Raw genomic sequence first — 23,507 nt, forward strand, 5'->3', positions numbered from 1 at the left:
AGGAATTCCGTCCGGACGGGGGTCAGTTCGGACGGGATCTCCCCACGTGCTTGAGCCTCCTCGATGCACCTAACGGAGTCAGGGCCCAGAGCTGTTTTTAGCGACTCGATGGCATCGGCCGCGTGGCGGACGTTGGCAGAATTTAGGCGCCGCGCCAGCGTGTCTGGCGCCATCCAGCCCGCTCCTCCGCCATCGAGCAGGTCCCTGACCCTCGTCACCTCACTAGCCACAGCCCTCTCTTCCGACCGCCACATAAAACCTCGGTCGTGGAGGTACGGATCCCAAAAAGTTAGTTTGCAGGTGCAGCAGGTAATCAGGAAGGCGAATGGAATGTTGGCCTTCATTGCGAGAGGGATGGAGTACAAAAGCAGGGAGGTCCTGCCGCAACTGTATAGGGTATTAGTGAGGCCGCACCTGGAGTACTGCGTGCAGTTTTGGTCACCTTACTTAAGGAAGGATATACTAGCTTTGGAGGGGGTACAGAGACGATTCACTAGGCTGATTCCGGAGATGAGAGGGTTACCTTATGATGATAGATTGAGTAAACTGGGTCTTTACTCGTTGGACTTCAGAAGGATGAGGGGTGATCTTATAGAAACATTTAAAATAATGAAAGGGATAGACAAGATCGAGGCAGAGAGGTTGTTTCCATTGGTCGCGGAGACTAGAACTAGGGGGCACAGCCTCAAAATACAAGGGAGCCAATTTAAAACCGAGTTGAGAAGGAATTTCTTCTCCCAGAGGGTTGTGAATCTGTGGAATTCTCTGCCCAAGGAAGCAGTTGAGGCTAGCTCATTGAATGTATTCAAATCACAGATAGATAGATTTTTAACCAATAAGGGAATTAAGGGTTACGGGGAGTGGGCAGGTAAGTGGAGCTGAGTCCACGGCCAGATCAGCCATGATCTTGTTGAATGACGGAGCAGTCTCGAGGGGCTAGATGGCCTACTCCTGTTCCTAATTCTTCTGTTCTTATGTAAAGGATGATATCAAATTGAAAACAATGGAAACAAAGTGGCCAAGATTAGTGGGAGGTCAGGAGGATAGAGAAACTTTTAAAAACCAGCAAAGGACGACTAAAAAATTACTGAGGGGGAAGATAGATTATGAAAGTAAACTAGCAAGAAATATAAAAACATTGCAAGAGTTTTTAACAGGCATATAAAAAGGAAAAGTGTAGCTAAAGTAAACATTGGTCCCTTCGAGGATGAGGAATTGATAATGGAAAATAGGGAAATGGCAGAGACTTTGAACAAATATTTTGTATTGGTCTTCATGGTACAAGACATTAAAAACATCCCAATAATGGATTATCAAGGGGCTGTAGGAAGGGAGGAACTTAAACAATCACTATTAAAGAAAAAGTACTCTGTTAAATAACGGGACTAAAGGCGGACAAGTCCCCTGGACATGCCTTACATCCAAGGGTCTTAAAAGAAGTGGCTGCAGAGATAGTGGATGCGTTGGTTGTAATCTACCAAAATCCCCTGGATTCTGGTGAGGTTCCAGCAGATTGGAAAATCGCAAATGTAACGCCATTAATTAAAAAAGGCAGACAGAAAGCAGGAAGCTATAGACCAGTTAGCCTAACATCTGTTGTTGGGAAAATGTTGGAGAGTCCATTATTAAGGAAGCAGTAGCAGGACATTTGGAAAAGCATAATGCAGACAAGCAGAGTCAGCATGGTTTTACGAAAGGGAAATCATGTTTGACAAATTTGCTGGAATTCTTTGAGGATGTAATGAACAGGGTGGATAAGGGGGAACCAGTGGATCTGGTGTATTTGGATTTCCAGAAGGCATTTGATAAGATGCCACATAAAAGGTTACTGCTCAAGATAAAAGTTCATGGGATTGGGGGTAATATATTAGCGTGGATAGAGGATTAGTTAACTAACAGAAAACGGAGAGTCGGGACAAATGGGTCTTTTTCCGGTTGGCAAACGGTAACTAATGGGGTGCCGCAGGGATCGGTGCTGGGGCCTCAACTATTTACAATCTATATTAATGACTTGGATGAAGGGACCGAGTGTAATGTAGCCAAGTTTGCTGATGATACAAAGATGGGTGGGAAAGCAGGTTATGAGGACACAAAAAATCTGCAAAGGCAATAGACAGGCTAAGTGAGCAAAAATTTGGCAGATGGAGTATAATGTGGGAAAGTGAGGGGTTATCCACTTTGGCAGGAAAAATAAAAAGCTAATTATTTAAATGGGGAGAAATTATAAAATGCTTCTGTACAGAGGGACCTGGGGTCCTTGTGCATAAAACAAAGTTAGTTTGCAGGTACAGCAAGTAATCAGGAAGGCAAATGGAATGTTGGCCTTTATTGCAAAGGGGATGGAGTATAAAAGCAGAAGAGTTCTGCTATAACTGTACAGGGTATTAGTGAGGCCACACCTAGAGTACTGCGTACAGTTTTAGTCTCCTTAGTTAAGGAGGGAAATACTTGCATTGGAGGCAGTTCAGAGAAGGTTCACTAGGTTGATTCCCGAGATGAAGGGATTGACTTATGAAGAAAGGTTGAGTAGGTTCGGCCTATAGTCACTGGAGTTTAGAAGGAGAGGTGATCTTCTTGAAACATATAAGATACTAAGGGGGCTCAACAAGGTAGATGCAGAAAGGATGTTTCCCCTCGTGGCGGAATCTCGAACTAGGGGGGCATAGTTTCAGAATAAGGGGTCGCCAATTTAAAACTGAGATGAGGAGGAATTGCTTCTCTGAGGGTTGTAAATCTGTGGCATTCTCTGCCCGAGAAAGTTGCGAATAAATTTAAAGCGGAGATAGTAGTTAAGGGTTATGGGGAACGGGCAGGAAAGTGGAGCTGAGCCAAAGATCAGATCAATCATGATTTTATTGAATGGCAGAGCAGGCTCTGGCCTACTCCGGCTCCTATTTCTTATGTTATGTAATCTCATTGACGTTAAATACAACCTATAATTGCAACATGCGGTAGGTTTCATAGTTCCTATGGATTTAGAAATGCGGAAGTGAGGCTCAGTACTCCAGTCCAAATACAGCAGTGAGTACCTTCTGCAGTACTATAATTGGTAACAAATTACGAGGTTGTTTTTCTATACAATCGTGGGAATTGCGATATATTTTTGGAATAAGTATGAACAGCATCACCACCACTAAACACAATCTTCACATCAAAACAAAAAGTCTCACCCGTGAATATAATCCGAGAAAGATTATTTAATCTCAACTGAAAAATTTGGAGTCATAAATTTGATTTTAATGAGGGTGGGAAGAAGCTAAAAAGTTTGAAACATTACATAAAACCTTCGCAAGTGTGACAGAAGAGAGGTTACATCTTGGCCGATAGTCACGAACTGCGGGTTAGAATATCAAAAGTATCAAAAGCAAAACGATACTTTGATATATTACGATGATATAGTGTTAACTATGTTACAAACGTCACTTTATAACCCTAACTCAATAAATTGAGTTCTTCCATCCGTGTCGCTATTGAACAGGCCTATTGTATCTGCCGTAACACTGGACTTCACGAAAAGCAATTTGCTTCATTGCACACCAACATCTCCTTTTCTTATTTTAAATATTGCCGTTTACTAACTGAAAATAAACAAGATAAAAAATAAAAGTGACCCACTTACCCAAAACATCGGCGCTCCTATGCCTGGCTATGAAACACGCGTCGTCTCCGTAACACATTCCTTTCTTTAAAATCCCTTTCCTGAAGTCCTTCCCAAAGCCGCAACTGGCTGTAACCAGGCTATAATCCCGAGAATCCGTCTGGGAAAGTCCCCCCAACACCGCTCTGGCCACCAGTCTTCCATAGGACAAAACTGAGAACATCACTGCACGCCGGGACCTCACCGGCACCTTTTGCCCCACAGTGACTTGAGGTGGAGGGGTCGGGTGCGGACAGACTTCACTCAATCCCACCAGTGCCACACACAAACACGCAGCCGACTTTCGCTCTGCTACTTTAAAATAAAAAACCTCTCGTCACTCAAAGTCTCAGGTGGACTCGGCCGGCTTCGTCGAACCGCAGCCTGACAATCGCCATCTTCCTTGCACAAAACGCACCCCCATCGCGAAGCGGACAGACTTTTCCTCAGGTCGCCGTTGCTGCCCTTCCCCCGCCCCGCGCGCTCGACACCTCAAGCTCACCACTCTCGTGACTCTGTGATCGCGTCACCGGAGTAGGCGATGCATCATTCGCCGCTCTGACGTAACAATCATCTCCGTCACCAAGGCACCACTTGGAACGTCTCGCTAACGATTATTTTTTTAAAGCACTATTTTCGATTTAACGTCAATTTTAAATTGCGTGACGGGAATTTGCCGACGAACTACTAGAGACGGAATTTTCCCGACGCGGTGACATCATAGAAATCTAAACTAAATGCAACATTTTCTTTTTTTTAACATAACCCATATAGAATTACTGTAATTTATTATTGTAAATATTTCCGCAGGATGCTTTTGCAGGACTTCCCATCAGCCGACAGGAAGCGGATGCTGGCGCTTGTTTAATGGTTGCCCACGGCGATGGATTCGCCCGTTTCCCTATTGATAGTTTTGGAACTCTTAATCAACGTGCAGGTCGATGCTGTTGTTAACTTTACGGCCTCTCCTTTGGATCATGTCACAGATTTAACTTTCTCGATAGAAACTCCAGGTGTCACTCTGCCCCGGGCAGGTACTCTGCCAGATCTTAACATAAACGGTAAATTTGTATTCTTATTTTGCTTACCTGCTTGTTATCTTTTTTAAATCCGCAGGGCAGCATTAGAAGAAGAGTGGGCTTTGCTCTGTTTCTTTCTCTAATTCTGAAAGTACAAGGCTTTTAGTACGAGAGGGGGCCTTGGGAAGGCACTCAGGACCAGTGGCCGCAACCTCACTTGTTTCTTTCGAATGATAAGATCAGCAAATGTTAAGGAGATATAGCATGGTGAATTAAAAAAAGAAACACAAAGTGCAAATGCTGGTGCAAATGCTGGGAATCTGAAATAAAAACACAAAATGTTGGCAATACACAGCGTCTGAAATAATGGCTTAGGAATTCTGATGAAGCGACTGCACCTGAAACGAAACCTCTTTTAAAATGCTGATGGAGCTGCAGTGTATTTCCATTATTTTCGATTTTATGATTAAATGAATTGCTGTGCTGAAGCAGCTAATCAGCTTGGATGTGGATTCCTAAACAGCTATTTGGTGTCATGCAGGCTGTGATCCTGACCAACGGATCCATTACAGACCCAATCCACGTCCGCACCAGGGTCAAGCAGGGCTGCATCATCGCACCAACCCTCTTCTCGATCTTCCTCGCTGCAATGTTCCACTTCACATTCAACAAGCTCCCCGCTGGAGTGGAACTAAACTACAGAACCAGTGGGAACGTGTTCAACCTTCGTCGTCTCCAGGCCAGATCCAAGACCGTCCCAACCTCTGTCATCGAGCTAGAGTACGCGGACGACGCTTGCATCTGTGCACATTCAGAGACTGAACTCCAAGTCATAGTCAACATCTTCACTGAGGCATACGAAAGCATAGGCCTTACACTAAACATCTGTAAGACAAAGGTCCTTCACCAACCTGACCCCACCACACAGCACTGCCCCCCCCAGTCATCAAGATCCACGTGGACCACTTTCCATACCTTGGGAGCCTATTATCAGCAAGGGCAGGCATCGACAACGAGGTTCAACACCACCTCCAGTGCACCAGCACAGCCTTCGGCTGTCTGAGGAAGAGAGTTTTCGGAGATCAGGTCCTCAAATCTGGCACCAAACTCGTGGTTTACAGGGCTGTAGTGATATCCGCCCTCCTGTATGGCTCAGCGATGTGGACCGTGTACAGTAAACACCTCAAATTGCTCGAGAAATACTACCAATGATGTCTCCGCAAGATCCTACAAATCCCCTAGGAGGACACGTGTACCAACATTAGTGTCCTCGATCAGGCTAACATCCCCAGCATCGAAGCATTGACCACACCCGACCAGCTCCGTTGGGCGGGCCACATTGTTCGCATGCCAGACACGAAACTCCCAAAGCAAGCACTCTACTCGGAACTCCTACACGGCAAACGAGCCAAAGGTGGGCAGAGGAAATGTTTCAAGGACACCCTCAAAGCCTCCTTGATAAAATACAACATCCCCCTGATACCTGCGAGTACCTGGCCAAAGACCATCCTAAGTGGAGGAAGAGCATCCGTGAGGGAGCTGAACACCTCGCGTCTCGTCGCCGAGAGCATGCAGAAACCAAGCGCAGGCAGCGGAAGGAGTGTGTGTCATACCAGACTCCCCACCCACCCTTTCCTTCAACGACTGTCTGTCCCACCTGTTACAGAGACTGTAATTCCCGTATTGGACAGTTCAGTCACCTAAGAACTCACTTTGAGTGGAAGCAAGTCTTCCTCGATTTCGAGGGACTGCCTATGATGATAATGTATATACAACAGCAGCCACTGTGTGACCCTTGACTGAGCCAGTTAACAGTAATTTTGTTTTGAATTACTTCTCAAAAACTTTTCAGTAATTTAAAGAATCAGAGAAAGGGCATGAGCTACCATGAAAACTGAACTCTGGAACAGAGCATATTTCAGGCACCTCTTTGATTTTTGAGGTTGTATTGTTAGGTTAGAATGGAGGCCACTGATTCATCTTGAGCATTGTGACAACTATACTTGTTCCATCAATACCTATGCTGAATTCAGGAAGAGGAAGAAAATGAGTATGGAAGTGTCTGCTCTTTTTAGTCTTTTTATATTAAATTAGAGAAAGAGAGGAAACATGTGTAGGATGTATTTGCAGTGTGGAGATAGATGTTTGATTCAGATGGGGAACAAAGAATCTCCTCATATGGAAACTGATTTTGACTGTTTTTGAAGGGAAAGAGAGATGTGTTTCTTTGACATTAAGAAGTACAATTATGATAGAATAGGTTTTGAAACATTGCCCTTTGCTTGTTTCCATACCACACATTTATCCATTGTTCCACTGAGGTACCTGTTTATTATTGAGCCCTGGTGCTTGTGGAGAAGTAGTTTAAATTGGGCTGTTATCTCTCATACATTAAGTAAATTTGATCTTTAATTTGGTGAGATAACTTATTACATAGCCCACATATATTGTACAAGTAAAATAGCCAACAAAAATAAGCAGAAAGGAAAAAAGGGATTTTATGCATCCATTTTTAAAGTTTCTATTGTGTCAGCTGTGGCTTAGTGGTAGCACTTTTGTATCTGAATGAAAAGATCATAGGTTCGAGGCCCACTCCAGAGACTAAAGCACATATTTAGGCTGACATTTCAGTGCCTTACTGAGGGAGTGCTGCATTATCGGAGGTGCTGTTTTTTGGATGGGATGTTAAACCAAGGCCCCGTCTGTTCTCTCAAGTGAACGTGAAACATCCCATGGCGATGGAGTCCTCCCGATGTCCTGGCCAATATTTATCTCTCAACCAACTCCAGCAGAACTGAGTAATTGATCATTGCTGTTAATTTAATGTTCACTTTTGTACATTTTTGCTCTTACAGTTCGCACTTTGTGTGTCTGTAACTTGCTGGTGCAACAGTGTGATGTAAATTGCTGCTGTGATCCAGACTGTGACGCAAGTGGTCGTTCTACCTTTGCAAGATGTGATGTTCAGATTGTCACGTAAGTTAAACTGAAAAATGAGTTAATTTGTCCATTCCCTAAACTTGAATTGATTGATCCTACAACATGTCTACTGAGATCCAATAAATGTAGATTTTCTTGCCCACTCAAATTGTAACTATAATCCTTTTTGTGGTTAACTGATTTCAATGATGTGTGATTTCCAATGTATTATTTTTCAGTCACCTGCAGTGAGCTGACAAAGGCCACCCACCACAGTACCTAATGTGTCTTTGCTTCAATATTCACTCATTTTCCAGTATCTAATTCTTTCCCATTCACCTCAGTATTATGTTCCTCAGAACCTCTCCTTTTTCATAACACTTTTGGTGTTCAATTTTCTCCGTCCCTCTCATTTCTCAATAGTTTTCTTTCCCTTTTCAAGTCAGCTTCATTCCTGCTTTTATAATGTTTTCATGGAGCTTCCATCAGTATCTTTACTTTGACAACAGTATCTGCCATCCAAAAAAAATTGAAACCTTTTCTCAAATTATATAATGTTGTATGTGGTATCAAACTATGAATACTTTTAAGCTGGCTTTCATAACTCATTTTGCAGTGGTGGTGTTCATAAGTTAATTTATTTTCAATAACTTGCGAAACTCTGTTGTGTTTCCTTTACCTTGTTTGGTGAATTTTATTTGTGACCATGAAAGTGTACGTGATGGGGGATGACTCATAGAAACATAGAAACATAGAAAATAGGTGCAGGAGTAGGCCATTCGGCCCTTCTAGCCTGCACCGCCATTCAATGAGTTCATGGCTGAACATTCAACTTCAGTACCCCATTCCTGCTTTCTCGCCATACCCCTTGATCCCCCTAGTAGTAAGGACCTCATCTAACTCCTTTTTGAATATATTTAGTGAATTGGCCTCAACAACTTTCTGTGGTAGAGAATTCCACAGGTTCACCACTCTCTGGGTGAAGAAGTTCCTCCGCATCTCGGTCCTAAATGGCTTACCCCTTATCCTTAGACTGTGACCTCTGGTTCTGGACTTCCCCAACATTGGGAACATTCTTCCTGCATCTAACCTGTCTAACCCTGTCAGAATTTTAAATGTTTCTATGAGGTCCCCTCTCATTCTTCTGAACTCCAGTGAATACAAGCCCAGTTGATCCAGTCTTTCTTGATAGGTCAGTCCCGCCATCCCGGGAATCAGTCTGGTGAACCTTCGCTGCACTCCCTCAATAGCAAGAATGTCCTTCCTCAGGTTAGGAGACCAAAACTGTACACAATACTCCAGGTGTGGCCTCACCAATGCCCTGTACAACTGTAGCAACACCTCCCTGCCCCTGTACTCAAATCCCCTTGCTATGAAGGCCAACATGCCATTTGCTTTCTTAATCGCCTGCTGCACCTGCATGCCAACCTTCAATGACTGATGTACCATGACACCCAGGTCTCTTTGCACCTCCCCTTTTCCTAATCTGTCACCATTCAGATAATAGTCTGTCTCTCTGTTTTTACCACCAAAGTGGATAACCTCACATTTATCCACATTATACTTCATCTGCCATGTTCTCCTCTTGTACGTAGTATCAGCATCAAATACTCTCCCAGGGCAAAAATTTGGTAGATGGAGTATAATGTTGGAAAGTTTGAGGTCATGCACTTTGGCAGAAAAAAATCAAAGAGCAAGTTATTATTTAAATGGAGAAAGATTGCAAAGTGCTGCAGTACACCGGGATCTGGGGGTACTTGTGCATGAAACACAAAAGGATAGTATGCAGGTAAAGCAAGTGATTAGGAAGGCCAATGGAATCTTGGCCTTTATTGCAAAGGGGATGGAGTATAAAAGCAGGGATGTCTTGCTACAGCTATACAGGATATTGGTGAGGCCACACCTGGAATACTGCATGCAGTTTTGGTTTCCATATTTACGAAAGGATATACTTGCTTTGGAGGCAGTTCAGAGAAGGTTCACTAGGTTGATTCTGGAGATGAGGGAGTTGACTTATGAGGACAGGTTGAGTAGGTTAGACCTCTACTCATTGGAATTCAGAAGAATGAGAGGTGATCTTATCGAAACATATAAGATTATGAGGGGACTTGACAAGGTGGATGCAGAGAGGATCTTTTCACTGATGGGGGAGACTAGAACTAGAGGGCATGATCTTAGAATAAGGGGCCACCCATTTAAAACTGAGATGAGAAGAAATTTCTTCTCAGAAGGTTGTAAATCTGTGGAATTCGCTACCTCAGAGAGCTGTGGGAGCTGGAACATTGGGAATAAATTTAAGACAGAAATAGACAGTTTCTTAAATGATAAGGGGATAAGGGGTTATGGGAAGCGGGCAGGGAAGTGGAGCTGAGTCCATGGTCAGATCAGCCATGATCTTATTGAATGACGGAGCAGACTCGAGGAGCCGTATGGCCTACACCTATTACTGTTTATTATGTCAGGTATCGTATGAGTTAGGTGCAAGGTAAAGCTCCTTCTAATGGACCTCAACTATATCAATGTAAAATCTCCACTTGCACATCATCCTTATGCCCACTGAATTACATTTGTTCCCAGTCGCCTTGGCCTCAAATCTAAAATTTTCATCCTTGTGTTTAAATCCCTCCATTGCTTTGCCCTTTACTTACTCTGTACAACCCAAAAATTACATTCTTCTAACTCTGGCTTCCTGTGGGCCCGCCCCTCCCTCCCACTATTGACAGCCATGCCTTCAGTCACCTAGCTCTGGAATTGTCTCCCTACACTCCTTTGCTTCTCCACCTTATTCTCCTCCTTTAAGAATCTTCTTGCAACTGACTTGACCAAGCTTTTCCTAATATCTCTTTCTTTGACTTCATATCAACTTTTTTCCTGAAGTCATTCAATGTGTAGTTGCTTCTCATTGCTTCCGTGCACATCATTACCGCAACACCATGTTCACCACACTCTGGGTGAAGAAGTTTCTCCTCATCTCGGTCCTAAATGGCTTACCCCTTATCCTTAGGCTGTGACCCCTGGTTCTGGACTTCCCCAACATTGGGAACATTCTTCCTGCATCTAACCTGTCTAAACCGTCAGAATTTTAAACGTTTTTATGAGATCCCCTCTCATTCTTCTGAACTCCAGTGAATACAAGCCCAGTTGATCCAGTCTTTCTTGATATGTCATTCCCGCCATCCCGGGAATCAGTCTGGTGAACCTTCGCTGCACTCCCTCAATAGCAACAATGTCCTTGCTCAAGTTAGGAGACCAAAACTGTACACAATACTCCAGGTGTGGCCTCACCAAGGCCCTGTACAACTGTAGCAACACCTCCCTGCCCCTGTACTCAAATCCCCTCGCTATGAAGGCCAACATGCCATTTGCTTTCTTAACCGCCTGCTGTACCTGCATGCCAACCTTCAATGACTGATGTACCATGACACCCAGGTCTCGTTGCACCTCCCCTTTTCCTAACCTGTCGCCATTCAGATAATTGTCTCTCTGTTTTTACCACCAAAGTGGATAACCTCACATTTATCCACATTATACTTCATCTGCCATGCATTTGCCCACTCACCTAACCTATCCAAGTCACTCTGCAGCCTCATAGCATCCTCCTCGCAGCTCACACTGCCACCCAACTTAATGTCATCCGCAAATTTGGAGATATTACATTTAATCCCCTCGTCTAAATCATTAATGTACAATGTAAACAGCTGGGGCCCCAGCACAGAACCTTGCGGTACCCCACTAGTCACTGCCTGCCATTCTGAAAAGTACCCATTTACTCCTACTCTTTGCTTCCTGTCAGCCAACCAGTTCTCAATCCACCTCAGCACACTACCCCCAATCCCATGTGCTTTAACTTTGCACATTAATCTCTTGTGTGGGACCTTGTCGAAAGCCTTCTGAAAGTCCAAATACACCACATCAACTGGTTCTCCCTTGTCCACTCTACTGGAAACATCCTCAAAAAATTCCAGAAGCTTTGTCAAGCATGATTTCCCTCTCACAAATCCATGCTGACTTGGACCTATCATGATACCTCTTTCCAAATGCGCTGCTATGATATCCTTAATAATTGATTCCATCTTTTTACCCACTACCGATGTCAGGCTGACCAGTCTATAATTCCGTTTTCTCTCCCTCCTTTTTTTAAAAGTGGGGTTACATTGGCTACCCTCCACTCCATAGGAACTGATCCAGAGTCTATGGAATGTTGGAAAATGACTGTCAATGCATCCGCTATTTCCAAGGCCACCTCCTTAACTACTCTGGGATGCAGACCATCAGGCCCTGGGGATTTATCGGCCTTCAATCCCATCAATTTCCCCAACACAATTTCCCAACTAATAAGGATTTCCCTCTGTTCCTCCTTTTTACTAGACCCTCTGACCCCTTTTATATCCGGAAGGTTGTTTGTGTCCTCCTTAGTGAATACCGAACCAAAGAACTTGTTCAATTGGTCTGCCATTTCCTTGCTCCCAGTTCTGACTTCCCCTGATTCTGACTGCAGGGGACCTACGTTTGTCTTTACTAACCTTTTTCTCTTTACATATCTATAGAAGCTTTTGCAGTCCATTTTAATGTTCCCTGCAAGCTTCCTCTCGTACTCTATTTTCCCTGCCCTAATTAAACCCTTTGTCCTCCTCTGCTGAGTTCTAAATTTTTCCCAGTCCCCGGGTTCGCTGCTATTTCTGGCCAATTTGTATGCCATTTCCTTGGCTTTAATACTATCCGTGATTTCCCTGATAGCCATGGTTGAGCCACCTTCCATTTTTTATTTTTACGCCTGACAGGGATGTACAATTGTTGTAGTTCATCCATGCTGTCTCTAAATGTCTGCCATTGCCCACCCACTGTCAACCCCTTAAGTATCATTCGCCAATCTATCCTAGCCAATTCATGCCTCATACCTTCAAAGTTACCCTTCTTTAAGCTCTGGACTATGGTCTCTGAACTAACTGTTTCATTCTCCATCCTAATGTAGAATTCCACCATATTATGGTCACTCTTCCCCAAGGGGCCTCGCACAACGAGATTGCTAATTAATCCTCTCATTACACAACACCCAGTCTAAGATGGCCTCCCCCCTTGTTGGTTTCTTGACATATTGGTCTAGAAAACCATCCGTTATGCACTCCAGGAAATCCTCCTCCACCGTATTGTTTCTAATTTGGTTAGCCCAATCTATATGCATATTAAAGACACCCATGATAACTGCTGCACCTTTATTGCATGCACTCCTAATTTCCTGTTTGATGCCCTCCCCAACATCACTACTACTGTTTGGAGATCTGTACACAACTCCCACTAGCATTTTCTGCCCCTTGGTATTCCGTAGCTCCACCCATACCGATTCCACATCATCCAAGCTAATGTCTTTCCTTACAATTGCATTAATTTCCTCTTTAACCAGCAACGCCACCCTGCCTCCTTTTCCTTTCTGTCTATCCTTCCTAAATGTTGAATACCCTTGGATGTTGAGTTCCCAGCCTTGGTCACCCTGGAGCCATGTCTCCGTGATGCCAACCACATCGTATCCGTTAACTGCTATCAGCACTGTTAATTCGTCCACCTTATTCCGAATACTCCTCGCATTGAGGCACAGAGCCTTCAGGCTTGCCTTTTTAACGCACCCTTTAGAATTTTGCTGCAAAGTGGCCCTTTTTGTTTTTTGCCTTGGGTTTCTCTGCCCTCCACTTTTACTCATCTCCTTTCTGTCTTTTGCTTCTGTCTCCATTTTGTTTCCCTCTGACTCCCTGCATTGGTTCCCATCCCCCCGCCATATTAGTTTAACTCCTCCCCAACAGCACTAGCAAACACTCCTCCGAGGACATTGGTTCTGGTCCTGCCTCGGTGCAGACCGTCCGGTTTGTACTGGTCCCACCTCCCCCAGAACCGGTTCCAATGCCCCAGGAATTTTAATCCTTCCCTGCTGCACCACTGCTCAAGCCACGTATTCATCTGAGCTATCCTGAGATTCCTATTCTGACTAGCACGTGGCACTGGTAGCAATCCCGAGATTAATACTTTTGAGGTCCTACTTTTTAATTTAGCTCCTAGCTCCTTAAATTCGTCTCCTAGGACCTCATCCCGTTTTTTACCTATATCGTTGGTACCAATGTGCATTTCAGAATGTCCTACACCTGCTCCGAGACATCCTTGACCGTTGCACCAGGGAGGCAACATACCATCCTGGAGTCTCGGTTGCGGCCGCAGAAACGCCTATCTATTCCCCTTACAATTGAATCCCCTATCACTATCGCTCTCCCACTCTTTTTCCTGCCCTCCTGTGCAGCAGAGCCATGAACTTGGCTGCTGCTGCTCCCCTCTGATGAGTCATCCCCCTCAACAGTACTCAAAGCGGTGTATCTGTTTTGCACGCGGATGACTGCAGGGGATTCCTGCACTACCTTCCTTGCACTGCTCTTCCTGTTGGTCTTCCATTCCCTATCTGGCTGTGGACCCTTTACCTGCAGTAAGACGAACTCATTAAACGTGCTAGTCACGTCATTCTCAGCAACGTGCAGAGCTTTCCATGATCAGTATCCATGGAGCTGTTAGATTATGAAGTATTGTGGTTCTACAGAGCAATACTGGGAAGGTCTAATTTTTTCACATTCCTGAAGATGGAAACCTTTGATGCTGTTCATTGATCATCTAGCAGCCTGCCTGAGATCTGGCAAAATACCACCAGGGAGAGTAGTACTGTATGAATATTGTAATGGGCTGCAATTCAAACTCCGTTCCTTTGGTAATCTGGTACTCTATTATCAAGCTGTTGGTGCTTTCTAATATGCTTTTGAAGTTTCATTACTACCTTGTATCTTGTATTATCAAACCGCATCTATATAATTTTTATTTGTTTTTGTTCTCCATTTGTTCCATATGAGCTAAAACATAAAATGCTAATTCCTGTCTATTTAATAGTATCACAATTTATTGATTTCCATGTAGGGGTGACCGTGAACTTTGCAATCAAGAGGCAGCAATGTACTTTCTGAAAGATAACAAATCTGTATCCTTAATCAACCCCAGCATCTTTTGTATTGAGACAAACAACTGTAAGTGCACTATAAAGGGCAGCATATGATCTATTTTCTTAAATGTTTTGTTTTATTGTAATGCTGCACTTACATTTTCAAGATGAAACTATCTATAATGGTTAAATTAACTTTGTGTTTCATGTGTGGCAATGAAACAGAACCAATCACACACACTTGACATCGGAGCATGTACAAGCAATGCTTCTAAACCAAGAAAAGATTCATGCTGGGAAGTAAAAGTTGGAGCAGTATCCCTTATCAGTTTGTGCTTTGTTTATGAAATATATTTTCATCTGCATAGCTTCTGAAAATAGCACACTTGATAGAATTTTCATTTTTAGAAATTCTTAATTGTAGCTTTTTGTTTAGTCAATCTGACTAATTGAAAGGAAATAGAACTTTCTAACTATGCAAAATCATTTCTGCACATAGCAGGGACAAGTAGCAGAATACTGCGTGCACTCATTGGAATTCAGAAGAATGAGAGGTGATCTTATTGAAATGTATAAGATTATGAGGGGGCTTGACAAGGTGGATGCAGAGAGGATGTTTCCACTGATGGGGGAGACTAGAACTAGAGGGCATGATCTTAGAATAAGAGGCTGCCCATTTAAAACAGAGATGAGGAGAAATTTCTTCTCTGAGGATTGTAAATCTGTGGAATTCGCTGCTTCAGAGAGCTGAGGAAGCTGGGACATTGAATAAATTTAAGACATAAATAGACAGTTTCTTAAACGATAAGGGGATAAGGGGTTATGGGGAGCAGGCGGGGAAGTGGAGCTGAGTCCATGATCAGATCAGCCATGATCTTATTGAATGACGGAGCAGGCTCCAGGGGCCATATGGCGTACTCCTGTTCCTATTTCTTATGTAGAATAAATAGCTAGCTGGCTTCAAGACAGAAAGCAAAGAGTAGGAGTAAAAGATAGCTATTCACAATGGCAGAAGGTGGGTAGTGGTGTTTCACAAGGATCAGTACTGGGACCACTGTTGTTCCCAGTTTATATTAACGAATTAGACTTTGGAATCAAAAACACAATTTCACAATTTGCGGATGACACCAAATTGGGGGCGGTAGTCAATACTGAGGAGGACTGCAACAAATTACAGGAGGACATTAATAAACTTGCAAAATGGGCATATCATTGGCAAATAAATTTAACACAGATAAATGGGATGCAGCGTCGAGAATCCAGAGGCCATTCCGGGCTTTTATAGACTTTCAATCGTCTTTCTGACATCATGAATCCAGAAATACCCAAGCCCAGGTTTGGGTATTTCCAGATTTCGGAACATCAGAAAGGGTGGGGGGGCTGTTGAGGAGCTGCTTGGACGGGCCCCTCCACGGTGGAGCTGCTTGGGCGGGCCCCTCCGCAGTGGAGCTGCTTGGGCGGGACCCTCCGCGATGGAGCTGCTTGGGCGGGACCCTCCGCGGTGGAGTAGCTCGGGCGGGCCCCGTCGCGGAGTGGTGGTGTTCGGGCAGGCCCCACAGTGGAGGAGGTGTTCGGGCGGGCTGGTGAGAAGGCCCCAAGGTAAGGGCAGTGGCAGCGGCGAGGTAAGGACAGCGGAGGCGTGACCTGAGGTCGGGCAGCAGCGGGACCCCCAAGTTGGCAGGGTCGGCGGGTCCGGATTCCGGAACATTTTACGGATTCTGGACGATCCTGCCACCGATCGGTCCGGATTCCGGAACATTCTGGATTCCGGAACTCCGGATTTTCGATGCTGCACCTGTATTACATTTTGGTAAGAAGAATGGGGTGATACCTCACGCCTATCTGCATTAAGCTTCATTTGCCACATAATAAGGGTGAGAATCTAGATGGAGTAGAGGAACAAAGGGATCTCTGGGTACAAATACACAAATCGCTAAAAGTTGCGACACAGTTTAGCAAGGACGTAAAAATAGCAAACCAAGCACTAGGGTTTATATCTAGAGGTATAGAATTGAAAAGTAGGAACGTTATGCTAAACCTGTATTGAACCTTGGTTAGACCACACTTAGAGAACTGCATTCAGTTCTGGCCGCCATAATATAAAAAGGATATAGAGACATTGGAGAGAGTGCAAAGAAGATTTACAAGGATGATACCAGAAATGCAAGGGTATACATAGCAGGAAAGGATGAATAGTCTCCTTTCTATTGAAAAAAGAAGGCTGAGAGGTGAACTAATTTTAAATTATGAAAGGCTTTGATAGTGGATACAGAGAATGTTTCCACTTTTGGGAAAGAGCTTAACTAGAGGCCATCAATAGAAGATAATCACCAAGAAATACAATAGGAATTCAGAAGAAAATTCTTTACCCAAAGAGTGGTGAAAATGTGGAACTTGCTACCACAAGCAGATAGTACAGATGCATTTATGGGGAGGCTAGTCAAGCATAAGAACAAGAAGAGAATAGAGGGTTATGCGGATAGATTTAGATGAGGAAGGACGGGAGGAGGTTCGAGTGGAGCATAAATGCTGACCTGGACTGATTGGGTTGAATTGCCTGTTACTGTGCCGTATATCCTATGTATCCTATATAGCTTGTATCATGCCTCCTTTTTCTGATTTGCCTCTCCTGAAGGTTCTGATTTCTGCTGGAGTATAGTTCCATCGATGCTGGTAAACCTGTACCTTATCCATGTGGACATACTTCATGTTGAGCAGAGAGAATGAGCAATGGTCGACTATTCTGCCATGTCCTCACCCAACAATCACACATGCACACTTTCTGATATGGGTCTTCAAAAGCAATTGCGAGTGAGATTTTGTTTTTCAGTCAGGGTTCTGAAAAACAAAATTCTAAAAACAAAAATCAGGTGTCTTTAGTGGTATTCTGGCTGAAATGAGCTAACTCTCCGTTGGCCCGGGATAGAAACTGGTACCTTCTTGATCTGTGATTCAGTATTGCACCAGACATTGCATTTATCCATTTAGCCATGGAAGGGGTTACATTTGGATTTCTTTTTAACCTACATTACTATGTACATTTCCTGTCATTTGATAAAATGTGGCGAATGAAACCATTTAAGTCAAGCTGCGACGTAAGGCTGAACCAGACTGAGAATTTGATATATTTGTTAATGTTAATGACCACCTCAAGTATTGCAATACCACAAAATGTATACTTTGTTATCGCAGGCTCAAACACAAACACAGATACATCAAACCTGAGCAGTGGTTACAGTTTTTGTAAATGAGGTATACATGTTCATAGCCTTCAGTGGACTACTGCAGAAGATTACTTTCCAAATTGCGACACATTTTGATAATAGCTAGTTTGTTTCCAAACATTTATTCTAATCTCACAATTTTCCTTCTGTTCTCATGTGTTTATGTTTTTATCCTCAGACAGGGCAGGATCATCCTTTTTTGCCCCAGAAGTGCCAACCACTGGTAATTTTGACAGTTTAGAGAAACAGTTTGGTGGTTTCTCCTTTAGTACTGATGAAGTGCCTCCAAATACACCACCTACAAGCAGACCCCATTCAACACCAAGTGGATATCAGGTAGCAATCATAGGTGCCTTGGATTCATCACATTTTATTAGGTCTGAATTTTGCCAGCATTGTAGTCTCCAATTTTTGAGCTAATTCAGTTGCAGGTTGGCACCTCGACTCAGACTTTTCGCATTTTGTTTTAAGTTGGCTCTTTGAAATTGATCATTACCTTTTGTTTTGTTGATCCCCCCAAGGATTGTTTATTCAGATCATTTTATTCTTTATTCAAATTTACAATAATGTATTGCCACACCAGAGCTATATAAATTCAGAAAGTACCTAGAAGCTGGAGATTGATATAAATGTAACTCATTTGTGAAATATTATGGGATCATGATTTATGTAATAAATTGGCAACAAAAAGTCAGTTTGCTAATCTATGTGCTATAAGGAACTTTGGTACTCATCTGTAATTGTTACTTTATTTTTTAAAAGAAAAACATTTAAATTACATTTTTCCATAGACATCACACAGTTGTCTCCAGGGCAAAATTTGGGAGCAGAGGATTGACTACAGTCATGTACTAAGTGATAGACACCGATAATATAAGAACATTTTACAATTAGATAAGTTTTCTTGTCTCAACAACTCCCTCCCCCCACCGCCCCCCGCCCGCCCGCCCCCGCCTTCAAGCCGTTGACTCATGACTAGAGTACATTTTCATATGCACCAGGCCCAAGTGACCCTTATTCATATGTACAAAGAATCATAGAATGATACAGCACTGAAAGAGGTCATTTGGCCCATCGTGCCTATGCCGGCTCTTTGATAGAACTATTCAATTAATCCAATTCCCCTGCTCTTTCCCCATAGCCCTGTAATTTCCTGCCCCCCCCCGCCCCGCCATAAGATGCACTGCAGCAACTCTGCAAGATTTCTTCAGCAGTACTTCCCAAATCCACGACCACTACCACCTAGAAGGACGAGCAGCAGGTGCTTGAGAACACAATCATCTCCAAATATCACACCATCCTGACTTGGACATATATCACCGTTCCTTGATTGTCACTGTCACTGGGTCAAAACCCTGGAACTCCCTATCTAACAGCATTGTGGGAGCACCTTTACCTTACGGACTGCAGCAGTTCAAGAAGGGGGCCTACCATCACCTTCTCAAGATCAACTAGAGTTGGGCAATAAATGCCGGCTTTACCAGCGATGCCCATATCCCGAGAATGAATTTTTTTCTAACAATGGTGGTGATTTATGGCAAATAATTGAAGCATTAGATTTTAAGGAGGCTTTTGAAGATGGGGAGAGATGTTGCAAAATGAAGGGCATTAGGGAGGGGGGTCATACGTTTGGAGCATGATGACTGAAGGCTCTGCCACTAATAGTAGAAGGTGGGGGAGATTGCTGAGGCTTGAGGGAGGTTGCAAAGATGGGAAAGAGTTAAGTCATGGAGGGATTTGACGATAGTTTATCAGCACTATCGATAACAAAGCTGATTTCTCAATCTAAATGAGTAAGTAACAATAAATATTATATACAAAGTACGGTGAAATATAGAAGTATCGCAAAACAGTAAAAGTAAAAACAAATCTGCTAATACTGATCCATTCACTTTTTTTTACTCAGTATGGTGTTCCTATTAAAACTGCTGATGGTTTTCTGAGGCTCCCTACTCCTCTGGCAACATCTGCATGCACTGACAACAACCCTGCAGGTAAGAGGTATTTAATTAATTTTACTAGAGCAGGGTAACAGAGTATGGAATAATTAAAATGCGCATTTTTGCTTAGTTCTCTTTTTTTTACTGTACACAATCTCTCTCAGATGGACGTAAAAGATCCCATGGCATTACTTCGAAGAAAAGCAGGGGAGTTATTCCCGGTGTCCTGGCCAATATTTATCCCTTAACCAACATCACTAAAAACAGATTTGCTGATCATTGTCACATTGCTGTTTGTAGGACCTTGTTGTGTGCAAATTGGCAGCCATGTTTCCTACAGTATATTTCACTTCAAAAATAATTTATTGACTATAAAGTGCTTTGGGACATCCTGAGGTTGTGAAATGCAAGTCTTATTTTTAGTATCTATTGTATTTATTAAAGCTCAACAAAACAAATTTGTTGTAAATATATGTTAATTCATTGCCAAGAGTGAGGATTAAAATGTAAAATTACCTGTTACTACAACAACACCATGTTTTAACATAAGAAAACGACCCAAGGTACTTCACAGGACCGTAATAAGACACTGAGCCAAAGAAAGAGCTATTCGGGCATGTGAGTAGAAGCTTGGTCAAAGAGGTAAGTTTTAAGGTGTGGTCTTAAAGGAGAGAGAGGTGAGGAGACGGAAAGGTTTGGGTGGAGAATTCCAGAGATTGGGGGGTTAGATGGTTAAAGGCAAGGCCACCATTGGTGGTGTGAAGAGATAGCAGGATGTAGAAGTCAAGTGCTATTGCAAATATTTCCTGTAATTGTGAGCAACTTTTTGTCTCTTTCCAGGGTTGAATAGCCATCCTCTTGAAAGTGTGAATCAAACAACTTAATCTCAGTCCTGGTTATAATGTGAATTTAGGATTGAATCTCAGAACTAATATTAATTTTATGGGCTGGATTTTCCTCTGAGAATCTATCTGTTTTCAGGCAGTCCAAAAGTGCTATTTTAAGGAAAATGGGATGGGGTGGCCTCCACTATATCTCCACCCCTAAAATGAGCCATTGACATTTCCTGGCTACCCACCCATTGCCTGCCCTGCTGTATTTACATGATGGTTAGGCTTTGGACTCCAAACAATTTTCTTGTGTTGTCTCCTCTACACTGCTAATAGCAAGGAAGACAGATAAGAAGAAGATGGTGGGGGAATTGTTGTGGCAGAATGCAGGGGTGATCTTTGCAATGGAGGAAAACAACTTAATAAGACCACCTTTATCTACCCTATTCCGTCCAACTGCTGGTTTTTCTACAGGAAAACCCATTCAGAACCACGTAAAAAATTCCAGTTCTGGGCCTTACAACAGTTGTCCCATCCATTTTTGATGCTGTAGCGATTGCTCGGTTTCAGCACCATAACACTTTCCTCCCATCTGGAGAGTGGATGTACTGCTGAAAACCTGTCCTATGTGTATAATTGATCCCAACCCAAGGAAATGGGTCAGAGTTATATTCGTGTGTGACGGTCTCGCTCTACTGCACCTCCGATAGAAAAGATGCAACAGAGGAAACTCTGGGCATATTTCTTTTGGGCTCATTTATAAACATACATGAATAAGTTACAGAAATAAACCCTGCTTTTACTCCTTTCAGTTATGTATGCTTGTGTGAATGTTGCTAGGCTGCTGATGATATCTGAAATATGTGGAAAACAATTCCATATTTGAAGCTGCATTCAGGTATAAAACTGGAGTAATTACTTTATCTTTTATTTTATTGATTGGATCATTGGGCAAGATTTTTCAGGTCAACAAACGGCACCAGCCATTCATTACACTTACACTTGCCCACAGACTTCCTGTGGACTTTTGCACTGGAGCTTGTAGTGATTCACCCATCACCCTTGTGCTCGCTGACTACATTGACTCCCGATTAAGCAACGCCTTGATTTTAAAATTCTTGTCCTTGTTTTCAGATCCCCCCATGGCCTCACTCCTTCATATCTCTGTAATCTCTTCCAGTCCTCCAACCCTCTGAGATAGCTGCGCTCCTCCAATTCTGGCCTCTTAATCATCCCCAATTTTAATTGCTCCACCATTGGCAGCCGTGCCTTCAGCTGCCAAGGTCCTAGGCTCTGGAATGTCCTCCCAAAACCTCTCCGCCTCTCTCTGGGCCCAAGGTTCAGGCCGCGCCTAGAACGGCGCAGCCCCGACCTGGACGCCCGTTTTTCGCGCCACAAAGTGCGCCTAAAAAAATCTTACAGATTCTCCAGCTCCCTGCTCGTCCTCTGGAGCTGGGCGCAGCACAGCACGAGCTGTAGGGGGCGGAGCCAGGTCCCTGCGCTGAAAACAGTACCAGGACCTCTGCACATGCGCGCTACAGTGGGCGTGCATGTGCAGTAGCTCCAGGCGCCCAAAACTGTGTGGGAGGGGCCCGAAGCATGCAGCCCCTGGCCCTGGCCAAATGGCCTCACTGGGGCTGCGTGGATAAGGCTGCCTCCCACGCCCAGCTCCTGCTTCCTCCCATCCCGACTCGACTCCCGTTTCCCCCGCCCCCGGACCGGACTCGACCCTGACCCCGACCCCCGCTTCCCAGCCCCCGAACCCGACCCGTGCTCCCCCCCCCCCCACCACCCGACCTGTCTTCCCTCTCTCCCCCCGACCCGAACCGAACCGACCTCCCTCCCACCAACCCCCGACCTGACCCGACCCGACCCGCGCTCCCTCCCTCCCCCCGCCCCCAACACGAACCGACCCGACCCGTGCTCCCCCCGATCCGACCCGCGCTCCCGACCCCGGACCCGACCCAACCCAACGCCACCTACCTGTAAATCTGGTGCTGGGGACGAGCCCTGCCCGAAGTCTTGGGCCCGGCCCCGTTCAGCCTCCCCCTCCCCTTTTCCTTTCCCCCCCCCCCTTTTCCTTTCCCCCCCCCTTTTCCTTTCCCCCCCCTTTCCTTTCCCCCCCCCTTTCCTTTCCCCCTCCTTCTCCTTTCCCCCCCCCCCTCTCCCCCCTTCTCCCCCCTTCTCCTCCCCCCCTTCGCCTCCCCATCTCCTTTCCCCCTCCCCTCCCCTCCCCTCCCCCTTCTCCTCCCCATCTCCTTTCCCCCTCCCCTCCCCTCCCACTTCTCCTTTCCCACCCCCTTCTCTTTTCCCTCCCCTTCTCCTTTCCCTCCCCTTCCCCCCCCTCCTTTCACCCCCTTTTCCTTTCCCCCCCTTTTCCTTTCCCCCCTTTTCCTTTCCCCCATGCTCCTCTCCCCCCCTTCCCCCATTCTCCTCTCCCCCCCTTCCCCCATTCTCCTCTCCCCCCCTTCCCCCATTCTCCTCTCCCCCCCTTCCCCCTTCTCCTCTCCCCCCATTCCCCCTTCCCCTCCTTCCCCTCTCCCCCCATTCCCCCTTCCCCTCCTTCCCCTCTCCCCCATTCCCCCTTCCCCTCCTTCCCCCTTCCCCTCTCCCCCCTCCCCCTTCCCCTTCCCCTCTCCCCCCCTTCCCCCTTCCCCTCTCCCCCGCTTCCCCCTTCCCCTCTCCCCCCCCTTCCCCTCTCCCCCCCCTTCCCCTCTCCCCCTCTCCCCCCCTTCCCCCTCTCCCCCCCTTCTCCTCCCCCCCTTCTCCTCCCCCCCTTCCCCTACCCCCTTCCCCCCTTCCCCTCCCCCCCCTCCCCTCCCCCCTTCCCCCCTTCCCCTCCCCCCCTTCCCCTCCCCCCTCTCCCCCCCTTTCCCCCCCTTCCCCTCCTCCCTTCCCCCCCTTCCCCTTCTCCTCCCCCCTTCCCCTTCTCCTCCCCCCTTCCCCTTCTCCTCCCCCCTTCCCCTTCTCCTCC

General features: G+C 45.0%; 2 protein-coding genes across 2 annotated transcripts in view; one reads left to right on the plus strand and one right to left on the minus strand.

Annotated features, from left to right (window-relative positions):
• Positions 1 to 4,129, minus strand: part of LOC139268958 (protein phosphatase PTC7 homolog) — a 58,260-nt gene extending 54,131 nt beyond the window's left edge. Inside the window, exon 1 of the mRNA XM_070887851.1 lies at positions 3,620 to 4,129. Coding sequence (XP_070743952.1) covers positions 3,620 to 3,821 — 202 coding nt within the window. The 5' untranslated portion in view covers positions 3,822 to 4,129. The remainder of the gene's footprint in view (positions 1 to 3,619) is intronic.
• Positions 4,130 to 4,467: 338 nt separating this feature from the next.
• LOC139268957 (tectonic-1-like) overlaps positions 4,468 to 23,507 on the plus strand; it is a 45,348-nt gene continuing 26,308 nt past the window's right edge. Inside the window, exons 1-5 of the mRNA XM_070887850.1 lie at positions 4,468 to 4,698; positions 7,512 to 7,632; positions 14,518 to 14,624; positions 17,942 to 18,099; positions 19,670 to 19,757. Of these exons, the coding sequence (XP_070743951.1) occupies positions 4,521 to 4,698; positions 7,512 to 7,632; positions 14,518 to 14,624; positions 17,942 to 18,099; positions 19,670 to 19,757 (652 nt within the window). The 5' untranslated portion in view covers positions 4,468 to 4,520. The remainder of the gene's footprint in view (positions 4,699 to 7,511; positions 7,633 to 14,517; positions 14,625 to 17,941; positions 18,100 to 19,669; positions 19,758 to 23,507) is intronic.

Source organism: Pristiophorus japonicus, chromosome 8 (genome assembly GCF_044704955.1).
Source record: "Pristiophorus japonicus isolate sPriJap1 chromosome 8, sPriJap1.hap1, whole genome shotgun sequence".
NCBI lineage: Eukaryota > Metazoa > Chordata > Chondrichthyes > Pristiophoridae > Pristiophorus > Pristiophorus japonicus.